We start from the raw sequence: 24,091 nt of genomic DNA, 5'->3' as shown, positions 1-24,091 counted from the left end.
AAATGAAAAAGTAATAATTAAAGTCCATCCATGCTAGATGACATGCATGAAACCAAGTTTGTCTCCAAGTGCTCTGTGAAAATGGAACATAAACTTGCTGTGATGACAGTAGAGTGCGCAGATAGACCTCCACCTCTTAATAAAAATGCTGCCTCTTACCAGATGGAATTGGTCTCTTACTAACAGGAGACCTCAAGGGCGGATGGCTGCAACCCCAGCCAGGGATCTTTAAACAGGCACTTTAGCGTCCAAATCCAGGGACTCACTCCAACTCACATCAGCATAAATGGAAATATCCCCATGTAAAAAACAAAGTGCTCCACATAGCATAAAATCCAACGTTTTATTGAATATAAAAATAAAGGTTGCACTTACAAAACCATTGTAGTTAAAAAGCGTATATATGAAAGCCGGCCGACTCCAAGGTAACCCGTGTCTTCCGGGTATGTGAATAGCGGTGTCGTCGGGACGTAGCTCCTCCTCCCCACGTCGTTTCGTGACCACGTCCTGTTGTGACGAAACGACGTGGGGAGGAGGAGCTACGTCCCGACGACACCGCTATTCACATACCCGGAAGACACGGGTTACCTTGGAGCCGGCCGGCTTTCATATATACGCTTTTTAACTACAATGGTTTTGTAAGTGCAACCTTTATTTTTATATTCAATAAAACGTTGGATTTTATGCTATGTGGAGCACTTTGTTTTTTACATGGGGATATTTCCATTTATGCTGATGTGAGTTGGAGTGAGTCCCTGGATTTGGACGCTAAAGTGCCTGTTTAAAGATCCCTGGCTGGGGTTGCAGCCATCCGCCCTTGAGGTCTCCTGTTAGTAAGAGACCAATTCCATCTGGTAAGAGGCAGCATTTTTATTAAGAGGTGGAGGTCTATCTGCGCACTCTACTGTCATCACAGCAAGTTTATGTTCCATTTTCACAGAGCACTTGGAGACAAACTTGGTTTCATGCATGTCATCTAGCATGGATGGACTTTAATTATTACTTTTTCATTTGAGTTATGGACTTTTTTTGAGTTTATTTTTCTTTATCTCTATATTGTTTTTGTATATTAATTATGGTTTAGTTTCCATAGATGTGTCACATTATCTCCTTTTTTTTGTCACTTGAGATATTTATTTGTCAGTGATTGTGTCACTTATTATCGATTCTTCTTTTTGGACATAGGAGTTAATATCTGTGTCCTATCAATTAATTGTCATTTTCTGATTTATTTTATATTTATTATATTTTTCATTTTTTACAGTGTTTAATTACATTGACAAGCACATAAATCACTCAATGACCATCACTCACTCTCATATTTGTATGAGATTTTTTTGACACTTCTTGTTGTCATCTTCAGTTTTTAGCGCGACTTTCTGATTTTTATACTTTCCTGAGCTGTGTTCCCCATCCTGTATTCCTGTATTTCTCTCAGATAATCTTCCTTCTCTGTGCTGCAGACACAATTTATGTATCTAGACTGGATTTATGGAGATTCTGGGGTTCAGCTGGCAGCAAAATGTTGATTTTCACCAAAAGCGTTGCTTGACCTAGACACCTGGGGTATGCAACTTGGGTCTTCTGCCCCATGCCTGGGTATAGCAGGATCTTTATCTTTGCCATTCTCCCGGGATTACTTGCTCTGTTGTTTGCTGGCTGTGCCGGGTGGAGGGATATGTCTGTATAGTCTCAGACCCAAGTCACTGAGTGCAGTCTCAGGAGATGGGAGGCAGCGGTGTGGGACCTCTGCAACTTGTCTCCAGTAATCATTTAGGTTACACTGATTATTGAATACCAATATTATGAGTCCTGACTTTTATAGTTGACAATTTACATTGCAAATGATGTAGTCCAAAGCCCTACACTATATACTCTGTTGTACATTACATACTCCTGACCCCTGCACTATATACTCTATGTTGTACATTACATAATTCTGATACTATATAGTCTTATCTGTTGTATCTTATACAATATGTTATACATTACATAGTCCTGACTTCTGCTCTCCGCCCTGTACCCACTGCAGGACTTCTTGTGTTGGGAAGATGGCAATGAGTGATAGAGGGGGTGGGGACACTCGTCCTATAATCCCCTCATCACTGTCACTCCTATAAAAGACAGTTCTCGTTGTTTCCTCACTCTCTGACTAAGGTCCATGAAGAAAGAAATGAACTGGTAGGGGATCAGAGGACCCATTTACTAGTTACCTTGAGGGTGGAATTGTAAGATCCTCAGAGACAAAGCTGCCTGATGTGGGCGGAGTCCTGGTTTAGGGGAACCAATCTGCTCATGTCTAATAATAATCTTTGTATTTCTATTTTAGTACATGGACGGGAGATGAGGAAAACCTCAGAGGATTGTCTCACTTTGTCTCCAGACTGTAAAGTAGAAGATGAGGACATCACACAGTATAGTCCAGGAGAAAACCCGACTACCTCAAATGTCCATCCGGCACCACACAGTGTAGATGGACCATCGTATTCCTCTTATCCTGAGGAACCTCAGACTGTGCGGGACGGTGCCGGACCATCGTATTCCTCTTATCCTGAGGAACCTCAGACTGTGCGGGACGGTGCCGGACCATCGTATTCCTCTTATCCTGAGGAACCTCAGACTGTGAGGGACGGTGCCGGACCATCATATTCCTCTTATCCTGAGGAACCTCAGACTGTGCGGGACGGTGCCGGACCATCGTATTCCTCTTATCCTGAGGAACCTCAGACTGTGAGGGACGGTGCCGGACCATCGTGTTCCTCTTATTCTGAGGAACCTCAGACTGTGCGGGACGGTGCCGGACCATCGTATTCCTCTTATCCTGAGGAACCTCAGACTGTGCGGGATGGTGCCGGACCATTGTATTCCTCTTATCCTGAGGAACCTCAGACCATGAGGGACAGTGCCGTCTTTCCAACAGATAAGAGGTTTTCCTGTACGGAGTGTGGGAAGTGTTTCCGATTTAAGCCCAAACTTAATGATCATAAAATAACCCACACAGGTGAGAAGTCACATTCCTGTCCTGAGTGTGGGAGAGTTTGTTTAACAGCGTCCCAGCTTTCCACACATCTGAGATATCACAAGGGTGAGACGCCATATCCCTGTTCTGAATGTGGAAAATGTTATTCAAGAATTTCAAATCTTAACAGACATCAGAGATTGCACACAGGCGAGAAGCCGTATTCCTGTTCTGAGTGCGGGAAATGTTTTGTACAAAAATCAGAACTTGTCACACATCAGAGATCTCACACGGGGGAGAAGTCTCATTCCTCTTGTCCTGAGTGCGGGAAATGTTTTTCAAGGAAGGAACATCTCGTCAGACATCAGAGATCTCACACGGGTGAGAAGCCGTATTCCTGTCCTGAGTGTGCAAAATGTTTTTCAAGGAAGTTCTATCTTTACAGGCACCAGAGATCTCACACAGGTGAGAAGCCGTTTTCCTGTCCTGAGTGTGGGAAATGTTTTTCAAGGAAGTCACATCTTTACACACATCTGAGATCTCACACGGGGGAGAAGCCGTATTTCTGTCCTGAGTGTGGGAAATGCTTTACGCGAAGGACCCATCTTTACACACATCAGAGATCTCACACGGGTGAGAAGCCGTATTCCTGTCCTGAGTGCGGGAAATGTTTTCCACAGAAGTCCGAACTTTACAGACATCAGAGCTCTCACACGGGAGAGAAGCCACATCCCTGTCCTGAGTGCGGGAAATGTTTTTCACAGAAGTCCAGTCTTTACAGACATCAGAGATCTCACACAGGGGAGAAGCCACGTTCCTGTCCTGAGTAAGGGAAAGCATCCGCACCTGAAGATTGGCAATCACACCGTGAAATGCGTCGGGCATACACAGATGCAATATGATTCAACTTTAGGACCTACCTCGGTTTGAGTGTTTCCCCTCGTGGGAGGATTTTTTAGCAATGCGAGGAATAAGTCGTTTTACTATGTTTATGGTTTTTTGCATCATGCTTTTTACATGTTTACTATTATGTATGTACTTTAAAATGCATGCTCTGCTGGGTGTTTTAGACTAGTAAACACATTCGTATTACACTGTCCTATCCTTGAGTCCTTTCATGCACTCCTCATTTAAAGTCCCAAAACCCTCTCTCTTCTGAGTGAGGGAATTGTTCCTCACTGAAGTCCTGTCTTCCTGTACATCAGGGATCCCACACAACCCTCGAGGTGTATTAGTGTCTTGAGTGCGGGAAATGTCTTGTATATGAATGTTGCTGGACATGTGGGGAAGAAGCACACCCTGATATACACCTCAGATATACTCCATGGCTGATCTTCATCATGTAAGAAACAGTTGATAAGGATATCAGAGATTACCAAAGACATGGATGAAGTGTTGTACCGTGTTGGCCATTGATAGCAGGAGAAAAATAAAAATGGAGTCATTACCTCTCATTGGCTGAGTACATTTTGTGGCGTAAACTCTCGCAAGAGATCTGTTTCCTCAAGTCGTCTTTCAGGACGAAACGCGTTAACCCCACCACTTAAAAGGTCTTTGAAAATTAAAAATGGAGTCATTACCTCTCATTGGCTAAGTACATTTTGTGGTGGAAGATTTCACAAACATTTACAGGTCTGTTTAAAAAAAAAATAGTTCAACAAATGTGAGACGCATTCACCGAGCCGCAATTATTGTTGGTCGTGTTTTATTTCATGCAATGATTTCCTATCATCATTGGCTCCATCCAGTGGTCATAATTCGGTGTTGCTCAATTTTTTTCTGATGAAGGGATTTCTAGAATATTTCCCCCATATGGCCACTAGATTCCACACAACCCTCAAGGTGTATTAGTGTCTTGAGTGCGGGAAATGTCTTGTATATGAATGTTTCTGGACATGTGGGGAAGAAGCACACCCTGATATACACCTCAGATATACTCCATGGCTGATCTTCATCATGTAAGAAACAGTTGATAAGGAGATCAGAGATCACCAAAGACATGGATGAAGTGTTGTACCGTGTTGGCCATTAATAGCAGGAGAAAAATAAAAATGGAGTCATTACCTCTCATTGGCTGAGTACATTTTGTGGTGTAAATTCTTGCAAGAGGTCTGTTTCCTCAAGTTGTCTTTCAGGGCGAAACACGTTAACCCCACCACTTAAAAGGCGGTCCTCTAGGCCTTTGAAAATAAAAATGGAGTCATTACCTTTTATTGGCTGAGTACATTTAGTGGTGTAAACTCTTGCAAGAGGTCTGTTTTCTCAAGTCGTCTTTCAGGATGAAACGCGTTAACCCCACCACTTAAAAGGCGGTCCTCTAGGCCTTTGGAAAAAAGAATGTAGTCTTTACCTCTCATTGGCTGAGTACATTTTGTGGTGGAAGATTTCACAAACACTTACAGGTCTATTTAAAAAAAAATAGTTCAACAAATGTGACGCACATTCACTGAGCCGCTATGAATGTTGGTCGTATTTTATTTCATACAATGATTTCCTATGGTCATTGGCTCCATCTAGTGGCAATAATTCAGAATTGCACTATTGTTTCTGGTGGAGGTATCTCAGGAATAATTCCTCATTATGGCCGCTCGATGGAGCTGACGATCACTGTATTAAATAAATTACAGCCAGAATTTATCACAGATCGGCAAATGGTTGTCTCATTCTTCCAACAAATTTTTTGTAAATAGACCCCTTTGTTTACTATGTCAGTCATGGTCTCCTACAAATAACAGAAGTATCATTCTCATGTACTTATGAGTACAGTAGACATTGAAGAACATACAGTGGGGGGGGGGAATAATTATTTGATCCCCTGCAGATTGTGTAAGTTTGCCCACTTACACAGAAATGAAGGGTCTATATAGGTGTATTGTATATGATAGAGACAGAATATCAGCCAAAAATCCAAAAAAAAAAACATAAATGCTATAAATAAAGTTGCAGTTCAGTAAGTAAAATAAGTATTTGATCTCCAAGCAAAACATGACTTAGTAGTTGGTGGAGAAACCCTTGTTGGCAATCACAGAGGTAAGACGTTCGTAGTCGGTGACCAGGTTTGGACACATCTCAGGATGGATTTTGGTCCACTCTTCTTTACAGGTCTTCTCTAAATCCTTAAGGAAGTTTCTTGGCGCTCGCTTGGTAACTCGAAGTTTCAGCTCCCTCCATAAATTTTCTATAGGATTAAGGTCTGGAGACTGGCTAGGCCACTACATGACCTTAATGTGCTTTTTCTTGAGCCACTATTTTGTTGTCTTGGCGGTATATTTTGGGTCATTGTTATGCTGGACGACCCATCCTGGACCCATCTTCAGTGTTCTAGCTGAAGGAAGAAGGTTCTCATCCAAGATTTTACAATACGTGGCCCCATCCTTTGACCTCTTAATGCGGCAAAGTGGGCCTGTGCCTTTAGTAGAGAAACAGCCCCAAAGCATCATGTTTCCACCTCCGTGCTTGGGTGTTCTTTGGGTCATAGTCAGCATTTTTATTTCTCCAAACATAGTGAGTCGAGTTAATGCCAAACAGCTCAATTTTGGTCTCATCTGACCACAGCACTTCCCCAATCCTTCTCTGAATCATTAAGATGTTCATTGGCATGACTGTACATGTGCCTTCTTGAGGAGGGAAACTCGCCGTGTTTGGAGGAAGAAAAATGCTGACTTTGGCCCTAAGAACACCATCCCTACAGTCAAGCACGCGGGTGGAAACATTATGCTTTAGGGCTGTTTCTCTGCTAAAGGTACAGACCAACTTTGCCGCATTGAGGGGCCAATGGACAGGGCCATGTATTGTAAAATCTTGGATGAAAACCGTCTTCCCTCAGCCAGAACACTGAAGATGGGTCGTGGATGGGTCTTCCAGCATGACAATGACCCAAAACGTACCGAAAAGGCAACAAAGGAGTGGCTCAAGATGAAGCACATTAAGGTCATGGAGTGGCCTATCCAGTCTCCAGACATTAATCCTATAGAAAATTTGTGGAGAGAGCTGAAAATTAAAGTTGCCAAAAAACCTTACGGCTTTAGAGAAGATCTGTAAAGAAGAAGGGATCAAAATCCCTCCTGAGATGTGTGCAAACCTGGCCACCAACTACAAGAAACGTCTGACCTCTGTGCTTGCCAACAAGTGTTTCTCCACCAAGTCATGTTTTGCTTGGGGATTACATACTTATTTTAACCAACTGCAACTCCATTTATAATATTTTTATCGTGTTTTGTTCTGGATTTTTGGTTGATATTCTGTCTATATCATTTAAAATACACCCATGATAAAAATTATAAACACTTAATTTCTTTGTAAGTGGGCAAACTTACACAATCTGCAGGGGATCAAATCATCATTTTCCTCACTGTAGGTTAATTAAACCAACTGTTGATTTAAACAGAAAATATAACATTTGGCCACTAGATGGTGATAATTATCTTAGGGATTAGTTCTATCTAGTGGTCAAAAGGGGTATTTTCCATTTTAAATCAATCGAAAACATTCGCCCACCAAATTGTCTAATAACATTTATTCTTTGCCTCCGTTCGCACAGAAGAAATGTAAATGCACTTTCACTGGGGGAATTACTATGCAAAAGTTTTATGAATAGACCCCTAAATGTCAGGAGACGCTGTTTTAAAGATGGGAAGTAGAGTTGGGCTGAACACCCCCTGAAAAATTTCGGAGCTGAACAACGAATCCCATTAAAGTCTATGGGACCCGAACTGAAAAAATCAAATGTGCCCATTTGGAAGGTTTATATGTAAGTACTTGGGCATGCAAAGGATATGGGAGTCCAGGTACTGCCCTGGGGGACATGTATCAATAAAAAAAAGTTTGTAAAAGAAGATAATTTTTAAATGATCAGTGATTTATTGATTGATGCTTAAAGTAAAATAATAAAAATGGAAAATTACTTTAACTGTAGTGCCTGGGGGGGGGGGGGGTCCCCTTAGTCTGCCTGTAAAGTAGCGCATCTGTATCATGTATAGAACCTGCTGCAGCAATAATGCCATTTATAAACACAAAAAAATTACATTTTCCCTGCAAGCTTTCTTTTTTTTATAAACAACTTGGGGAGCCAGTCTGTGTGATGAGGCCGAAATTTAGTGCACTCGGAACAAGGTTAGAGATTTTTTGGATAAATTCTTGTGTCTTTTTCGTAGACTTTGGTAAGAAGTAACAGGTGTGGAAAAATTGAGCTTTGGGTGTCTGTGGTGCCTTCACACTGTGACCCTATAGAGGTACTCTCGATTAATGCAATAACTGGCCTTGCTGTCAAAATTTGAAATGAAACACACGTGGAAATATTGATCCTTGGGTCTTAATTGTGCCCATTCAACCTATACCAAAAAATCTCTTCAGGATAAAATCAACACCCACAGAGCTAGGCAGCTTAGACAGTCTTGCACATATTCCACACAACATCAGCATCAGGGGCTTAATAGCTGCTGCTAATCCAGGAATGATTCATTTTGATAAATGTCAACCGGTCAATGGAGTCTGTGGACTGACGTGCTCTTTTATCTGTCACAAAACCTCCCTCAGCACGGAATGCCTGTTCAGAAAGCACGCTGGATGCAGGGCAGCCCTGCAGTTCAATTGCATACTGAACAAGTTCTGGGCAGTGGTCTATTCTCATGACCCAGTAACCCAGTGGATTGTCAACTGGAAAGCTCTCCAAGTTTATTTTCGCCCCTACCTAATCTCCCACCAGATGATGCAGACGATTCCAATAGGATGTGGAAGCTGACAGCCCTTTTGAAATGCATCACTGAGGTGGTCCCCTTCTCCACCACTCCTTTCTTGACCAACAGAAGCCTCAAAACTAGCTTTTCCATGAGACTGTAACCTACCAGAGTCTGAAAGGCATTAAATAAACTCCTCTTTAAGGTGTCCCCGAGATTTTTCATCCTCTGGTCTGTCTGTGAGGGCGGGATGAGTTCCCAGACTTTCCCTTTGTAACAGTGGTCAAGTAGGGGTGCCAACCAATAGAGATCCCTTGCCTTGATGCCACAAATTATAGGGTCCTTTTGCAGGCTTTGAAGAATGAGGGAGGCATGAGAAGCAGAGTCCTCGTGGTCACTGAGGATTAGAGTATCAATGCCTCCAAAGCTGCCATCATCCTCCTCCTGTGTGTTCTGTGGCGTCGCAAGAATGGTGTCTGCATAAAGCAGGCCTTGAGAGGAAAGGAAGTCCTCCTTATCCTCCTGCTGCTCTACTTCGAGTGCACTGTCCATAATGCCATGCAGAGTCTGCTCCAGCAGGAACACAACAGGGATTGTGTCACTGATGCATGCATTGTCACAGCTCACCATCCTTGTGGCCTCCTCAAATGGTCACAGTACAGTGCATGCATCCTTCATCAGCAGCTATTGGCGTGGGGAAAAAAAGCTGAGGCGGCCTGAGCCCCTCGTCGTGCTGTACTGGCACAGGTACTCGTTGACAGTCCTCTGATGCATGTATAGCCGCTGCAGCATTACCAAGTCCACCTAGTGGGCATGTCACGAATCAGGCGGTTTATGGGCAGGTGGAATTCCCGCTGAATTTCAGCCAACCGAGCACTGACTGTGTATGACCATCTGAAATGGCTACAGACTCTTCTGGCCTGTTTTAGTAATCTTGCAACCCTGGGTAAGTACTTAGGAAATGCTGCACCACCAAATTGAGGACATGTGCCAGGCATGGCACATGTGTCAACTTTCCCCTCTCTAAGGGCTGACAGGAGGTTTGAGCCATTATCGGACACCACCATTCCTGGCTCCAGCTGGCGTGGTGTGAACCACCTCTGGGCCTGTCCCTGCAGAGTTGCAAGAATCTCTGCTCCGGTGTGGTTCCCGTCCCCTAAACACACCAGCTGAAGCACTGCATGGCACCTTTTAGTCTGACTCATAGAATAGCTCTTTGAACGCTTAGGGGGTACCTGATGTCCATAGGACAATTCTGCAGAGGAGGGCATGGAGGTGGCGGAGGAGGAGGGGGTAGAGCTCTAAGGTCTGGCACCATCACCACCAGCTGTATGGAGATGTGGGGGCACAACAAGCTGCAGCACCGAGCCCTGTCCTGCACCCTTTTGAGTTGTAAGCAGCGTTACCCTGTGTGCTGTGAACAAAATATATCGTCCCTGCCCATGCTTGCTGGACCACGTGTCAGCACTTAAGGTGTTTTTTTTTACAGCTGACTGCCTTGCCCAATGATGCCAAAACATTCTCTTCCACGTGATGGTAGAGAGATGGAACGGCCTTACGTGAAAAGTAGTAGCGACTAGGAACCTGCCATTGTGGTACAGAACATTGTGCAAATTCACAGAAGGGGGCAGAATCCACCAGGCTGAAAGGCAGAAGTTGGAGAGCCAACAGCTTTGACAAGCTTGCATTTAGACGCTGGGCATGTGGATGGCAGGGACTGAATTTTGTTTTCCGCTGCAGATGATGGGGCAGAGAAATTTGCCGGCTACAGTCTACAGCTGGTGGTGTGCTTCTGGCAGATGTGCTGCTAGGACCTGGGACACCCTATGCTTTACCATCATCCCTGTCAGTGGAGGCTGCTGAGAGGTAATGACTCGGTATAGCAGGGGCAGACTGAAGTGGGTAAGGAGGAGGGATAGTTTTATGCCCCTTTTGTGAGGCTTTTACAGTAGGTGCTCTTGTCAACAGGCTGAGTGGTTGGACTTTAAATGCCTTGTTAGGCATGTGGTACCCAAATGGTTTTGCCATGTTTGATGTGCCTGAGAAACAGTTTGCAGATAGCAACAGTGCAATCTGCTGCAGATGTGCTGAAAAAGGCCCAGACAGCTGAGCTTTGGAGAGTGGGCCTGGAGATAATAGCTGCAGAATGTGATGGAATAGGGTGGCTGCTCTCTACTCTTTCTTGATGTCGGCCTCCTTGGGATTGTGCCGCCTCACCTTCAGTTTCCTCCTCTGCTCTATCTGGCACCCAAGTCGCATCAGTGACATCATCATCATCTCCATCTCCTCCATCTTCATCATTACCACTGGAGACAACTTGGCAATACGCTGCGGCTTGGGGAACATGAATGCCAATTTGTCTGCTAGTATGCTGCAGTTTGGTTAGGGTATATACACAGACAGGCTAGGGTATATACACAGACAGGATAGGGTATATATACAGACAGGCTAGGGTATATACACAGACAGGCTAGGATATATACAGACCAGCTAGGGTATATATACACAGACAGGCTAGTGTCTATACACAGACAGGCTCGGGTATATACACAGACAGGCTAGTGTCTATACACAGACAGGCTAGGGTAGATACTGATAGGCTAGGGTATATACACAGACAGGCTAGGGTATATACAGACAGGCTAGTGTATATAAACAGACAGGCTAGGGTATATACACAGACAGGATATGTATATATACATAGACAGGCTAGTGTATATACACAGACAGGATATGTGTATATACACAGGCAGGCTAGGGTATATATACAGACAGGCTAGGGTATATACAGATAGGCTGTCCTTATCTCCTGCTGCAGAGTCCTGTATAGGGATGAGCCGAACACCCCCCGTTCAGTTCGCACCAGAACTTGCGAACAGGCAAAAAATTTGTTCGAACACGCGAACACCGTTAAAGTCTATGGGACACGAACATGAATAATCAAAAGTGCTAATTTTAAAGGCTTATATGCAAGTTATTGTCATAAAAAGTGTTTGGGGACCTGGGTCCTGCCCCAGGGGACATGGATCAATGCAAAAAAAAGTTTTAAAAACGGCCGTTTTTTCGGGAGCAGTTATTTTAATAATGCTTAAAGTGAAACAATAAAAGTGTAATATCCCTTTAAATTTCGTACCTGGGGGGTGTCTATAGTATGCCTATAAAGGGGCGCATGTTTCCCGTTTTTAGAACAGTCTGACAGCAAAATGACATTTCAAAGGAAAAAAAGTCATTTAAAACTGCTTGAGGCTATTAATGAATTGCCGGTCCGACAATACACATAAAAGTTCATTGATAAAAACGGCATGGGAATTCCCCACAGGGGCACCCCGAACCAAAATAAAAAAAATGACGTGAGGGGTCCCCCTAAATTCCATACCAGGCCCTTCAGGTCTGGTATGGATATTAAGGGGAACCCTGGCCAAAATGTTTTATTAAAATGGTGTGGGGTCCCCCTCAAAATCTATACCAGACCCTTCAGGTCTGGTATGGATTTTAAGGGGAACCCCGCGCCAAAAAAAAAAAAAAATGGCGTGGGGTCCCCCTAAAAATCCATACCAGACCCTTATCCGAGCACGCATCCTGGCAGGCCGCAAGAAAAGAGGGGGGACGAGAGAGCGCCCCCCCTCCTGAACTGTACTAGGCCACATGCCCTCAACATTGGGAGGGTGCTTTGGGGGAGCCCCCCAAAACACCTTGTCCCCATGTTGATGAGGACAAGGGCCTCATCCCCACAACCCTTGGCCGATGGTTGTGGGGGTCTGCGGGCGGGGGGCTTATCGGAATCTGGAAGCCCCCTTTAACAAGGGGACCACCAGATCCTGGCCCTCCCCCCTGTGTGAAATAATAAGGGGGTACAAAAGTACCCCTACCATTTCACAAAAAACCTGTCAAAAATGTTAAAAATGACAAGAGACAGTTTTTGACAATTCCTTTATTTAAATGCTTCTTTTTTCTTCTATCTTCTTTCTTCTATCTTCTATCTTCCTTCGGTTTCTTCCTCCATCTTCTTCTTCTTCTGGTTCTTCCTCCGGTGTTCTCGTCCGGCATCTTCCTCCATGGCATCGGCGTCTTCTTCTCTTCTTCTCCTCGGGCCGCTCCGCATCCATGATGGCATGGAGGGAGGCTCCCACTGTGTGACGCTTCTCCTCTTCTGACGGTTCTTAAATAACGGGGGCGGGACCACCCGGTGACCCTGCCCCCCTCTGAGGCACAGGGACTTGACGGGACTTCCCTGTGGCATTCCCTGTGACGTCAGAGGGGGCAGGGTCACCAGTTACGTAACCCCCGCCCCCTTCTGACATCACGGGGAATGCCACAGGGAAGTCACCATCAAGTCCCTGTGCGTCAGAGGGGGCGGGGTCACCAGGTGGCTCCGCCCCCGTTATTTAAGAACCGTCAGAAGAGGAGAAGCGTCACACAGCGGGAGCCTCCCTCAATGCCATCATGGATGCGGAGTGGCCCGAGGAGAAGAAGGGAAGAAGACACCAACGCCGCGGAGGAAGATGCCGGACGAGAACACCGGAGGAAGAACCAGAAGAACCAGAAGAAGATGGAGGAAGAAACCGAAGGAAGATAGAAGAAAGAAAAGATAGAAGAAAGAAGAAGCATTTAAATAAAGGAATTGTCAAAAACTGTCTCTTGTCATTTTTAACATTTTTGACACTTTTTTAGTGAAATGGTAAGGGGGTACTTTTGTACCCCCTTACCATTTCACACAGGGGGAGGGCCGGGATCTGGGGGTCCCCTTGTTAAAGGGGGCTTCCAGATTCCGATAAGCCCCCCGCCCGCAGACCCCCACAACCACCGACCAAGGGTTGTGGGAATGAGGCCCTTGTCCCCATCAACATGGGGACAAGGTGTTTTGGGGGGCTACCCCAAAGCACCACCCTCCAGATAATGAGGGCATGTGGCCTGGTATGGTTCAGGAGGGGGGGCGCTCTCTCGTCCCCCCTCTTTTCCTGTGGCCTGCCAGGTTGTGCGCTCGGATAAGGGTCTGGTATGGGTTTTTTGGGGGACCCCACGCCGTTTTTTTAAAAAAAATTGCGCGGGGTTCCCCTTAAAATCCATACCAGACCTGAAGGGTCTGGTATAGATTTTGAGGGGGACCCCACACCATTTTTTAAAAAAAATTTTGGCCAGGGTTCCCCTTAATAGCCATACCTGACCTGAAGGGCCTGGTATGGAATTTAGGGGGACCCCCCACGTCACGCCACGTTTTTTAATTTTGGTTCAGGGTTCCCCTATGGGGAATTCCCATGCGGTTTTTATCAATGAACTTTTATGTGTATTGTCGGACCGGCAATTCATTAAAAGCCGCGAGTAGTTTAAATGACTTTTTTTCCTTTGAAATGTAATTTTGCTGTCAGACTGTTCTAAACACGGGAAACATTAATACCCCTTTACAGGCATACAATAGATGCCCCCCAGGTACGAAATTTAAAGGGATGTTACACTTTTATTGTTTCACTTTAAGCATTATTAAAATCACTGCTCCCGAATAAACTGCCTTTTTTAAAACTTTTTTTTGCATTGATCCATGTCCCATGGGGCAGGACCCAGGTCCCCAAACACTTTTTTTATGACAATACCATGAATATAAGCCTTTAAAATTAGCACTTTTGATTTCTCCCATAGACTTTTAAAGGGTGTTCCGCGGCATTCGAATTTGCCGCGAATACCCCAAATTGTTCGCTGTTTGGCGAACTGGCGAACAGCCGATGTTCGAGTCGAACATGAGTTAGACTCGAACTCGAAGCTCATCTCTAGTCCTGTGCAGATGAAGCATACAGAACGAGTGGTGCTCTGTGTCTGCAGCCTGAGCCCAGCTTATGTCTTCATATGATCTGATCAGATTCTGGGCACAGGCTTCACCTGAAATAGGTCTGCCATCTGCCAGGACACTGCAACAGCGTAACTGCTTTTCTATCAGGCACACACACTCACCTGCTCTCCTCCATTGGAAAGTGCCTCCTCATCTTCAGCACAGATCTGCATCTGACCTCACCCCCACAGCACAGAGTGAGTGGCCAGTACAGGATGATTGCTATGAGCTGCAGCTAATCACCATGATGAAAAGCAGCCAGGAGGTCCAATCAAAGAAGGTTTTCGCACACAGTGAGAAAACCAGCCTGCGGGATTCTGCCTGCATCTGCGGGACAGCAGGCAAACCTTCAGTTTTCGGGACAATCCCACCCATTCATGGATGGTTGGGAGGTATGAGTATGTAAAAGCTTCTTGAACTGACCACCTAGTAATGTTATTACCAGGCTGCCGCTAGGGGGAGCTCTAATATTTAGCGTGTGATCACGAAAGAGTGATCCTATCTAGCTCACATTATCTCTTTCACTGCCCAAGCTATTTTTGCACACATGTTAACATATAAGGCCTGAAGATTAGTTAAAACCCCCCAAATATATATGTTCTGCCAGCACATAGTTGCCAACATTGTAAAAAAATTTATAGGGACACTTTTTTGGCTGTAGGCAGGGTCTTATTATAATTAGGGGCGAGGCATGTGTTTGTAGGCGTGACATAGCAAAAAAAGAAAATTGCGGCACATGCAGTTTACATGAAATAGTGGGCATGGCTTATATGGGCGTGGTTCAAATGGGGGTGTGGTTAGAGTCTGAGCTGAATGAGAGATGGAGAAAGAAAGGGGAAAAGAGGGAGGGAGGGAGAAAGAAGGAGAGAAAGAGAAAGAAGGAAGGAAAGAGGGATGGAGGGACAACAGACCCAGATCCTACACCACAATAGAAATGTGTATTCCAGAGTTTAACAAATCAGCAGATAAAGATACTCCAGACACCTGGTGTTAGCGCTTCAATCATCCCAGCACCATGGTTGTTGTGGTGTCAGGATAATTGAAGCGCATTATTACTATTATTACATTGTAATATAGAATGAAATCATTTAACTCACCATAATCCAGAATAAGTTGGACCCCTGAGCGTGTCACCTGCCACGTTGCCTGCCACCAGATGCCATCAGGTGTCCCCAGCAGAGTCCGTCCTTACATCAGGTGCCCTAGCAAAGTCTGTCCTTACATCAGGTGCCCCCAGCAGAGTCCGTCCTTACATCAGGTGCCCCCAGCAGAGTCCGTCCTGACATCAGGTGCCCCCAACAGAGTCCATCTTTACATCAGGTGCACCCAGAAGCAGAGGCCCTCCTTACAGATCTGTGTCCCTGGCAGTGGAGCCCCTCCTTACATCTGGTGTCCCCAGCAGCGGAGCCCTCCTTTACATCTGGTGTCCCCAGCAGTGGAGCCCTCCTTTACATCTGGTGTCCCCAGGAGCGGAGCCATCCTTTAAATTTGGTGTCCCCAGCAGTGGAGCACTCCTTTACCTCTGATGTCCCCAGCAACAGAGCCCTCCTTTACATCTGTATCCCCGGCAGTGGAGCCCTCATTTACATCTGGTGTCCCCGGCAGCGGAGCCCTCTTTTACACCTGGTGTCTCCAGCAGCGGAGTCCTCCTTTACATCTGTTGTCCCCCAGCAGTGGAGCCCTCTTTAACATCTGTGTTCCTGGCAGTGGAGCCCTCATTTACATCTGGTGTCCCCAGCAGCGGAGCCCTCCTTTACATCTGGTGTCCCCCAGCAGCGGAGCCCTCCTTTACATCTGGTGTCCCTGGCAGCAGAGCCCTCCTTTACATCTGGTGTCCCCCAGCAGCGGAGCCCTCCTTACAGATCTGTATCCCCCAGCAACAGAGCCCTCCTTACTTCAGTGTCCCCAGCAGCTAGCAGCAGCTGAGCCCTCCTTACAGAGCGATCTGTGTCCCCCAGCAACAGAGCTCTCCTTACTTCAGTGTCCCTGGCAGCAGAGCCCTCCTTACAGAGCGATCTGTGTCCCCCAGCAGCGCGGCAGCTACAGTTCCCGGCAGTTACCGGCTTACTCGTGTGTGTGTTCAGTGGAGAGGGGAGAAGCTGATTGGCTGCCCCTCCCCTCTCCACTGAACACAAGGGGAAATAATCCTTGTGACGGCAGCGGTGGACATCTTTTTGTAGCCCGCCGGCCGTTTTTTCCTAAAACATTCCACGATTTTCCCGGGACAAGGGAAAAATCTCGGGAAATTAATCGGGACGAGCTCAGATGGGGATGAGGGTCCCAAAATCGGGATTGTCCCGGGAAAATCGGGACTGTTGGCAAGTATGCCAGCAGAAGTCCCAGGGAACAAAATGGGGGTAGTTCCAATTTTTAATGTCAGATGATATTAGCTCAATGGTTTATCAATGGTAAATATCAGCAAGAAATACACTAAAGTTAATTTTAGGGCACACAAACACAATATATTACCCAATTTTTTTTTCAGGTAAAATATAAAAAACAAGGTTGTGCCGATTAAATAGATACCCAACATGTCAAGCCTGAGTATTGTGTGTGCCGGTGCAATAAAGACGAGCTTCAGTACTCAAATATTGCCCATAGGTGGCACTTCAAACGCCCTTAAAGGTCATCAGTTTAGGGTTACCCGTGAATAATGGACCTAGAATTATTACTCTGACTGTGAGGTGCATGGCGATACGTAATGTGAGTAACGTGATGTGTGCATTATTTTCTTATCTGGGTGCGCAAAAATTTGTGTGTATGTGTGAGGGGGGGGGGGGGGGGGTTAGGTGATTGGGAGTAACTTCTATCAGACCCTCAATCAAAACATCATGGGGGAAAAGTATGTACGCCCCCCCCCAACCCTACCAAGCTGCATGCCCTCATTAATAGTTCCTAGAGACACAGAGGCAGCATCCTTAGGAACCACTGACATTGGAATGCTACATACTGTATACAGAAGCAATAGCAATTACACTTCTATATATGATTTTCAGCTCCCTTTGAACAGGGGGCCAAACGGGCTAACGTTCTGACGTTCATCCAAACATCCGAACAGCCATAGTTTGGTCCCAACCTAGGTTCAGACCGAGCCATCAGCTCATACCTAGATGTCAGTTGTTACTGAGAAACAGAAATTGTTTATTACCCAAAACCCTAGAAACCTTTGGAGGAATCCTGGCTGAGAAAGGCTGGAATAGGCAGTAAAATATTTCTCCTTTGGTGGGAGCGGAGATGACCCATCTATAAGGATATACAGTACAAACACACACAGCACAAGGCCATGTTCACACTACGCGATGTTTCTTGGTGCTGCAATTCCTCTGAGCTCCACAAGATGGCGAGCTCACTTCCACCCAGACAGGTAGTCTCTATGGAAGACAGGAAGTGATGTCAGCTACAGACAGGAAGTGATGTCAGCTACAGACAGGAAGTGGTGTCAGCTACAGACCTGAAATTCCAGGTGGTTAAGAATTAGAAAGAAGACATTGTTGGAAGAGGCAGCAAAGGAGGTAATAAGATCTTATTTTCTATTTACACCCAGTAACCCCCGTCATGTCCGTCCTCTTCTTCCATAGTCACTGTGACGTCTTTTATCTCCAGCAGATGATGATACACACATATATTTATTTATTTATTTATTTATTATAGTGTGGAAATGTAGATTAACCCTGTCAGGAGTAGAATATTTCCCCCACTTATGATTCTGGAGATCTCTCCTTATTGGAGACAAATTCTAGTAATATGTTCCTCTAAACAAACAGCACTGACCATAAATAGAGAAGACAATGACCATCCTGACCATATATGGCCTACAAAGGGCAATTGATACACTACACAGGCAGCCAATGGGCAACCATTACAATATGCAGCAAACACAATGATGGAGTGCAGGGGTCAGGAGTATGGAGCATAGAGCCCCTTACATTGCTGGTCAGGAAGAAGAAAACATTCCCCAGCCTGCCATGAAGAATACGTTCCATCATTGTCGTCAGAGGGTGGAAAAATACTAAGGGTTCTGAGGGACATAGGGGGACTTAGAGGCTTTGAGGGACAATGGATTGCTGATGGATTCTAGGGGCCCCAGAGGGGGTACTGGAGTTAAAAGGCTCTGGAGTCCTTGATAGGGTTGGCGGGGACTAGGGCTCTGAGAAGAGAGGTGGCTGTGGAGCTCAGGGAGACTCTAAGGTAGGGAAGAGGACTCTTTAACTATGATGGTCCTTCCACCTGAATTTACTGTTCAGACCTCCTTAAAGAACTCCTGCCAGGAAATGAAGGCAACCTTCACATACTTACCATCTTACTGGTCAAATAAAATGTTTCTAAATACCAAGTGGAATGTAAAGCAGTCCTTCACCCCTTAGTGGGCACTGATTCTTGGAGGAGGAGGTCTGTAGTTTGGCCCTGGGTCAGTACTGTGCATGGGGGTGGGGGGGCAGACCAATACCTTCCCATGACTCAGGATCCGGAGTGCCTGGAGTTGGAATTCAGAGCACCAGGAACCCACTGCCACTCTGTACAATGTCCTTGGTTTTACAGAATACTTTGCAACCAGGAGAGCTACACTTTTGCCCCCCGCTGTCCTCCCCCTACCTACACTGGGCTGCATTGGAGGAAAGAGAACAGAATCCTCTCTTACAGATCTCTCCTCCACCAGCAGCATCCTCCTGCTTTCCAATCCAAACCCTTCTCTTACTGCAGAGAGTAACATCACCCAGTGTAAGTCAGCAGGCTGCTGGAGATTGGAGCCTTGCAGCCGGAGTTTTGGCAATTAGCCTGCAAATCTAGTCATAAGCCAGGAGGTTCCCCTTCCTGGACATCATGATGACCCGACATTGACCTCACAGCACTGCCTCAGAGCAAAACAAGAAGACAGAAAAAGGATGGTATTTACATAGTTGCCAACATTGTCAAAATTTATGGGGACACTTTTTTGTCTGTAGGCGGGGTCTTATTATAATTAGGGGGTGGGGCATTCATTTGTAGGCATGTCATATTGGGGATGGGCGTGGTTTAAATGTAATATTGGGTGTGGATTAAAGGGGGCATGGTTCAAATAGGATGTGGTTTGAGTCTGAGATGAACGACAGATGGAGGGAGAAAGAAATATGGAGGGAAGGAGAGAGAAGGAAGGAAAGAAAGAGGGATGGAGGGATGGCAGGCCCAGATCATACACCACAATAGAAATGTGTATTCCAGAAAGTTTAACAATCAGCAAAGATACTCCAACCATCTGGTGTTAGCGCTTCAATCTTCCCGGCACCATGGTTGTTATGGTGTCAGGAAGATTGAAGCCCATTATTTCTATTATTACATTGTAATAGAAAATGAAATAGTTCAACTCACCATAATGCAGAATCAGTGAGAGCTCCCAGCAGAGTCCCACCTTGCATCAGGCGCCCCCAGCGTGGAGTCCCACCTTGCATCAGGCGCCCCCAGCGCGGAGTCCCACCTTGCATCAGGCGCCCCCAGCGCGGAGTCCCACCTTGCATCAGGCGCCCCCAGCGCGGAGTCCCACCTTGCATCAGGCGCCCCCAGCGCGGAGTCCCACCTTGCATCAGGCGCCCCCAGCGCGGAGTCCCACCTTGCATCAGGCGCCCCCAGCGCAGAGTCCGTCGTTGCATCAGGCGCCCCCAGCGCGAAGTCCGTCGTTGCATCAGGCGCCCCCAGCGCGGAGTCCGACCTTGCAGGCCACACCCCAGTAGCTCTGGCGATTTGGTCTCGGCGCCATTTACAGAAGACCAGCTCATGGAGGTGGAAGGGAAGAACCAAGAGGCGGAGCTTGGGTTCCGCCTCTTGTTTCTTCCTCACAACAGCTGGTCTTCTGTAAAATGGCGGCCAGCGGAAACAATTCAGTGCTAGCCGCGGACCTTTAGCGGCGGCGGCAAAAAAAAAGAAATCGGGAGAACAGTGATTTCCTGGGACATTTCCCAGGAAACGGTAAGACCGGAGCAAAGGTCTAAATACCGGGAATCTCCTGGGAAATTTGGGACAGTTGGCAAGTATGTATTTATCATTCCTTATCTACATATCTAAAACCAGTTCAAAAACCAAACAAACCCAACAGAGAAAAGGGAATTTCTGATCCGGCAGGTCAAGAGAGTCCCAGGACCTCAAAAATGTACAAAACAATTCAAACTAAATGTGTTCCCCCCTCACATCCACATCCTATTATTGCATGACCAATACCATCCAAATAATTCTTACTTTAATTTCCCAAAGTTATCCGTCTACAAGGAGACCTGTATAGATCAAATGATGGCACCAATGACGATGGAGGAGGACCGGAGTCACATGACTGAGAAAATACTAAACCTCACCCTGGAGATCATCTACCTGCTGACCGGAGAGGTGAGGAGGATTCTGGGAGGTCACATGACATCACTCTTATCTCTATTAATAAAACACAGACCTGACCGGAGAGGTGAGGAGGATTCTGGGAGGTCACATGACATCACTCTTATCTCTATTAATAAAACACAGACCTGACCGGAGAGGTGAGGAGGATTCTGGGAGGTCACATGACATCACTCTTATCTCTATTAATAAAACATAGACCTGACCGGAGAGGTGAGGAGGATTCTGGGAGGTCACATGACATCACTCTTATCTCTATTAATAAAACACAGACCTGACCGGAGAGGTGAGGAGGATTCTGGAATTCTAACGTGATCTTCCTATTGGTTCTTCAATACAGAGATTTCCTCCTCTGAAGTCAGGTGATCATTTGACCATCACGGTGCCTCCATGTGACTCCATAAAACCCGAGAGATGCAACATGCAGAAGATTCTAGAAGTCACCAAGAAGATGATGGAGCTGCTGACAAGAGAGGTGAGCTGTGCAGGGAATTCTGGGACATTATCCAGTAACAGACAAGGGATGTGTCTGGATGGTGACTGTATCATTGTGTGTGTCAGGTTCCTATAAGGTGTCAGGATGTCACTGTCTATTTCTCCATGGAGGAGTGGGAGTATTTAGAAGGACACAAGGATCTCTACAAGGACGTCATGATGATCAATCAGCCGCCCCTCACATCACCGGGTAAGAGGAGACTTTATTGTAAAGGAGAGAGCAGTACGGGGGGTCCACCTAGATCCCCCATCATCTGATAAAAACATGGAAACAATGTATTCAGTCATAACTGCAGGACTTCTTGTGTTGGGAAGATTGCAATGAGTGATAGAGGGGGTGGGGACACTCGTCCTATAATCCCCTTATCACTGTCACTCCTAAAAAGACAGTTCTCGTTGTTTCCTCCCTCAATGACTACAGTCCATGAATAAAGAAATGAACTGGTAGGAGATCAGAGGACCCATTTACTAGTTACCTTGAGGGGGAATTGTAAGATCCTCAGAGACAAAGCTGCCTGATGTGGGCGGAGTCCTGGTTTAGGGGAACCAATTAACTCATGTCTAGTAATAATCTTTGTATTTCTATTTTAGTAGATGGACGGGAGATGAGGAAAACCTCAGAGGATTGTCTCACTTTGTCTCCAGACTGTAAAGTAGAAGATGAGGACATCACACAGTATAGTCCAGGAGAAAACCCGACTACCTCAAATGTCCATCCGGCACCACACAGTGTAGATGGACCATCGTATTCCTCTTATCCTGAGGAACCTCAGACTGTGAGGGACGGTGCCGGACCATCGTATTCCTCTTATCCTGAGGAACCTCAGACTGTGAGGGACGGTGCCGGACCATCGTATTCCTCTTATCCTGAGGAACCTCAGACTGTGAGGGACGGTGCCGGATCATCGTATTCCTCTTATCCTGAGGAACCTCAGACTGTGAGGGACGGTGCCGGACCATCGTATTCCTCTTATCCTGAGGAACCTCAGACTGTCAAGGAGGGTGCCGTCCTTCCAACAGATAAGAGGTTTTCCTGTATTGAGTGTGGGAAGTGTTTCCGTTTTAAATCCCGTCTCAAAGAGCATATAAGATCTCACACAGGAGAGAAACCATATTCTTGCCCTGAATGTATGAAGTGTTTCAGATTTAAACCCAGACTCGCTGTGCATATAAGATCTCACACAGGTGAGAAGCCATATCCCTGTTCTGAATGCGGGAAATCATTTGTCCAAAAATCAGAACTTGTCACACATCAGAGGTCTCACACGGGTGAGAAGCCGTATATCTGTTCTGAGTGCGGGAAATGTTTTTCAGACAGTTATGGTCTTTACAGACATCAGAGAGTGCATGCAGATGACAAGCCATATTCCTGTCCTGAATGCGAAAAATGTTTTTCAAGGATTTCAGATCTTTACAGACATCAGAGATCGCACACGGGTGAGAAGCCTCATACCTGTTCTGAGTGTGGCAAATGCTTTGTACAAAAATCACAGCTTGTCAGACATCAAAGTTCTCACACGGGGGAAAAGCCATATTCTTGTCCTGAGTGCGGAAAATGTTTTTCAGATAAGTCATATCTTTACAGTCATCAAAGATCCCACAGAGTTGAGAAGCCGTATTCCTGTCCTGAGTGCGGGAAATGTTTTTCACAGAAGCCATCTCTTAAAATACATCAGAGATCTCACACGGGGGAGAAGCCATATTCCTGTCCTACATGCGGGAAATGTTTTTCACAGAAGTCAGCTCTTAATACACATCAGAGAGTGCACACGGGGAAGAAGCCACGTTCCTGTCCTGAGTGAGGGAATTGTTCCTCACTGAAGTCCTGTCTTCCTGTACATCAGGGGTCCCACACAACCCTCGAGGTGTATTAGTGAGTGCGGGAAATGTCTTGTATATGAATGTTGCTGGACATGTGGGGAAGAAGCACACCCTGATATACACCTCAGATATACTCCATGGCTGATCTTCATCATGTAAGAAACAATTGATAAGGAGATCAGAGATCACCAAAGACATGGATGAAGTGTTGTACTGTGTTGGCTAGACATGTGCAGAATGAAAACATTTGTTTTGTTTCGTTATTTACATCAATTTGTTTTGTTAAATTAGTTTAATTCATTTTTGAAATTTGTTTATTTGTTTTCAAATGAGTTTTGAATAGTTTTCCAATTTCTAAAGAGAATAAAATAGAATAGAAAATAAAGGAATAGAAAAAAATAGAACAGAATAGAAAGAATATAACCATCTTGTTATTCTATTCTAATCTATTCTTTTCTATTGTATTCAAACTTGAATTGATTCTATTTGAATTTTGGGAAATGGTTATATTCTTTCTATTCTAATCTATTCTATTCTATTGTTTTTTTATAATTATATTCTTTTTTTTTTTTTATTTGTTCTATTATTTTCTGTTCTATTATTTTATTTTCTATTCTATATTTTCTAATCAAATCTATTCTATTCTTTTCTAATCAAACTTATTCTATTTGAATTTCGGAAGATGGTTATATTCCTTCTATTTTATTCTGTTGATTTTTCAATACTATTCTGAAATTTTCTATTCTAATCTATTCTATTCTGTTTTTTCGATACTATTCTGTTTTTTTCTAATCTAATCTATTCTTTTCTATTCTATTCAAGTTGACTTTATTTTAATTTTGGGAAATGGTTATATTCTTTCTAGTCTATTCTATTCTATTGTTTTTTTAATTATATTCTTTTCTATTCTGTTATAGTCTATTCCATTCTTTTTTTCTATTCAATTATCTTGTATTCTATTTG

The 24,091-nt window shown here is 45.1% G+C and overlaps 3 protein-coding genes across 3 annotated transcripts in view; all 3 read left to right on the top strand.

Annotated features, from left to right (window-relative positions):
- LOC141106786 (uncharacterized) overlaps nt 1-5,029 on the top strand; it is a 157,842-nt gene extending 152,813 nt beyond the window's left edge. The window contains exon 43 of the mRNA XM_073597714.1: nt 3,270-5,029. Within this exon, the coding sequence (XP_073453815.1) occupies nt 3,270-3,789 (520 nt within the window). The 3' untranslated portion in view covers nt 3,790-5,029. The remainder of the gene's footprint in view (nt 1-3,269) is intronic.
- Nucleotides 5,030-17,856: 12,827 nt separating this feature from the next.
- On the top strand, nt 17,857-21,565 carry LOC141106785 (gastrula zinc finger protein XlCGF66.1-like). Its single transcript, XM_073597713.1, has 4 exons — nt 17,857-17,967; nt 20,678-20,806; nt 21,153-21,287; nt 21,374-21,565. The coding sequence occupies exons 2-4, from the start codon at nt 20,711-20,713 to the stop codon at nt 21,563-21,565; spliced, it is 423 nt and encodes a 140-aa protein (XP_073453814.1). The 5' UTR covers nt 17,857-17,967; nt 20,678-20,710.
- Nucleotides 21,566-21,901: 336 nt separating this feature from the next.
- On the top strand, nt 21,902-23,439 carry LOC141104730 (uncharacterized). The gene has a single exon (XM_073594429.1). The coding sequence runs from the start codon at nt 21,913-21,915 to the stop codon at nt 23,107-23,109; it is 1,197 nt and encodes a 398-aa protein (XP_073450530.1). The 5' UTR covers nt 21,902-21,912; the 3' UTR covers nt 23,110-23,439.
- Nucleotides 23,440-24,091: the final 652 nt, after the last annotated feature.

This window comes from Aquarana catesbeiana, linkage group LG08 (genome assembly GCF_042186555.1).
Source record: "Aquarana catesbeiana isolate 2022-GZ linkage group LG08, ASM4218655v1, whole genome shotgun sequence".
Classification (NCBI taxonomy): domain Eukaryota; kingdom Metazoa; phylum Chordata; class Amphibia; order Anura; family Ranidae; genus Aquarana; species Aquarana catesbeiana.
Note: the sequence above shows the minus strand (reverse complement) of the source record. Positions and strands in the feature narration are given on the sequence as shown.

Bases quoted from the DNA above. Each gene is read 5' to 3' on its own strand.
- LOC141106785 (XM_073597713.1), top strand. From the start codon at position 20,711: ATGATGGCACCAATGACGATGGAGGAGGACCGGAGTCACATGACTGAG. The intron at 20,807-21,152 runs GTGAGGAGGATT...TCTTCAATACAG, and splicing joins TCTACCTGCTGACCGGAGAG to AGATTTCCTCCTCTGAAGTC. The intron at 21,288-21,373 runs GTGAGCTGTGCA...TGTGTGTGTCAG, and splicing joins TGGAGCTGCTGACAAGAGAG to GTTCCTATAAGGTGTCAGGA.
- LOC141104730 (XM_073594429.1), top strand. From the start codon at position 21,913: ATGAGGAAAACCTCAGAGGATTGTCTCACTTTGTCTCCAGACTGTAAA.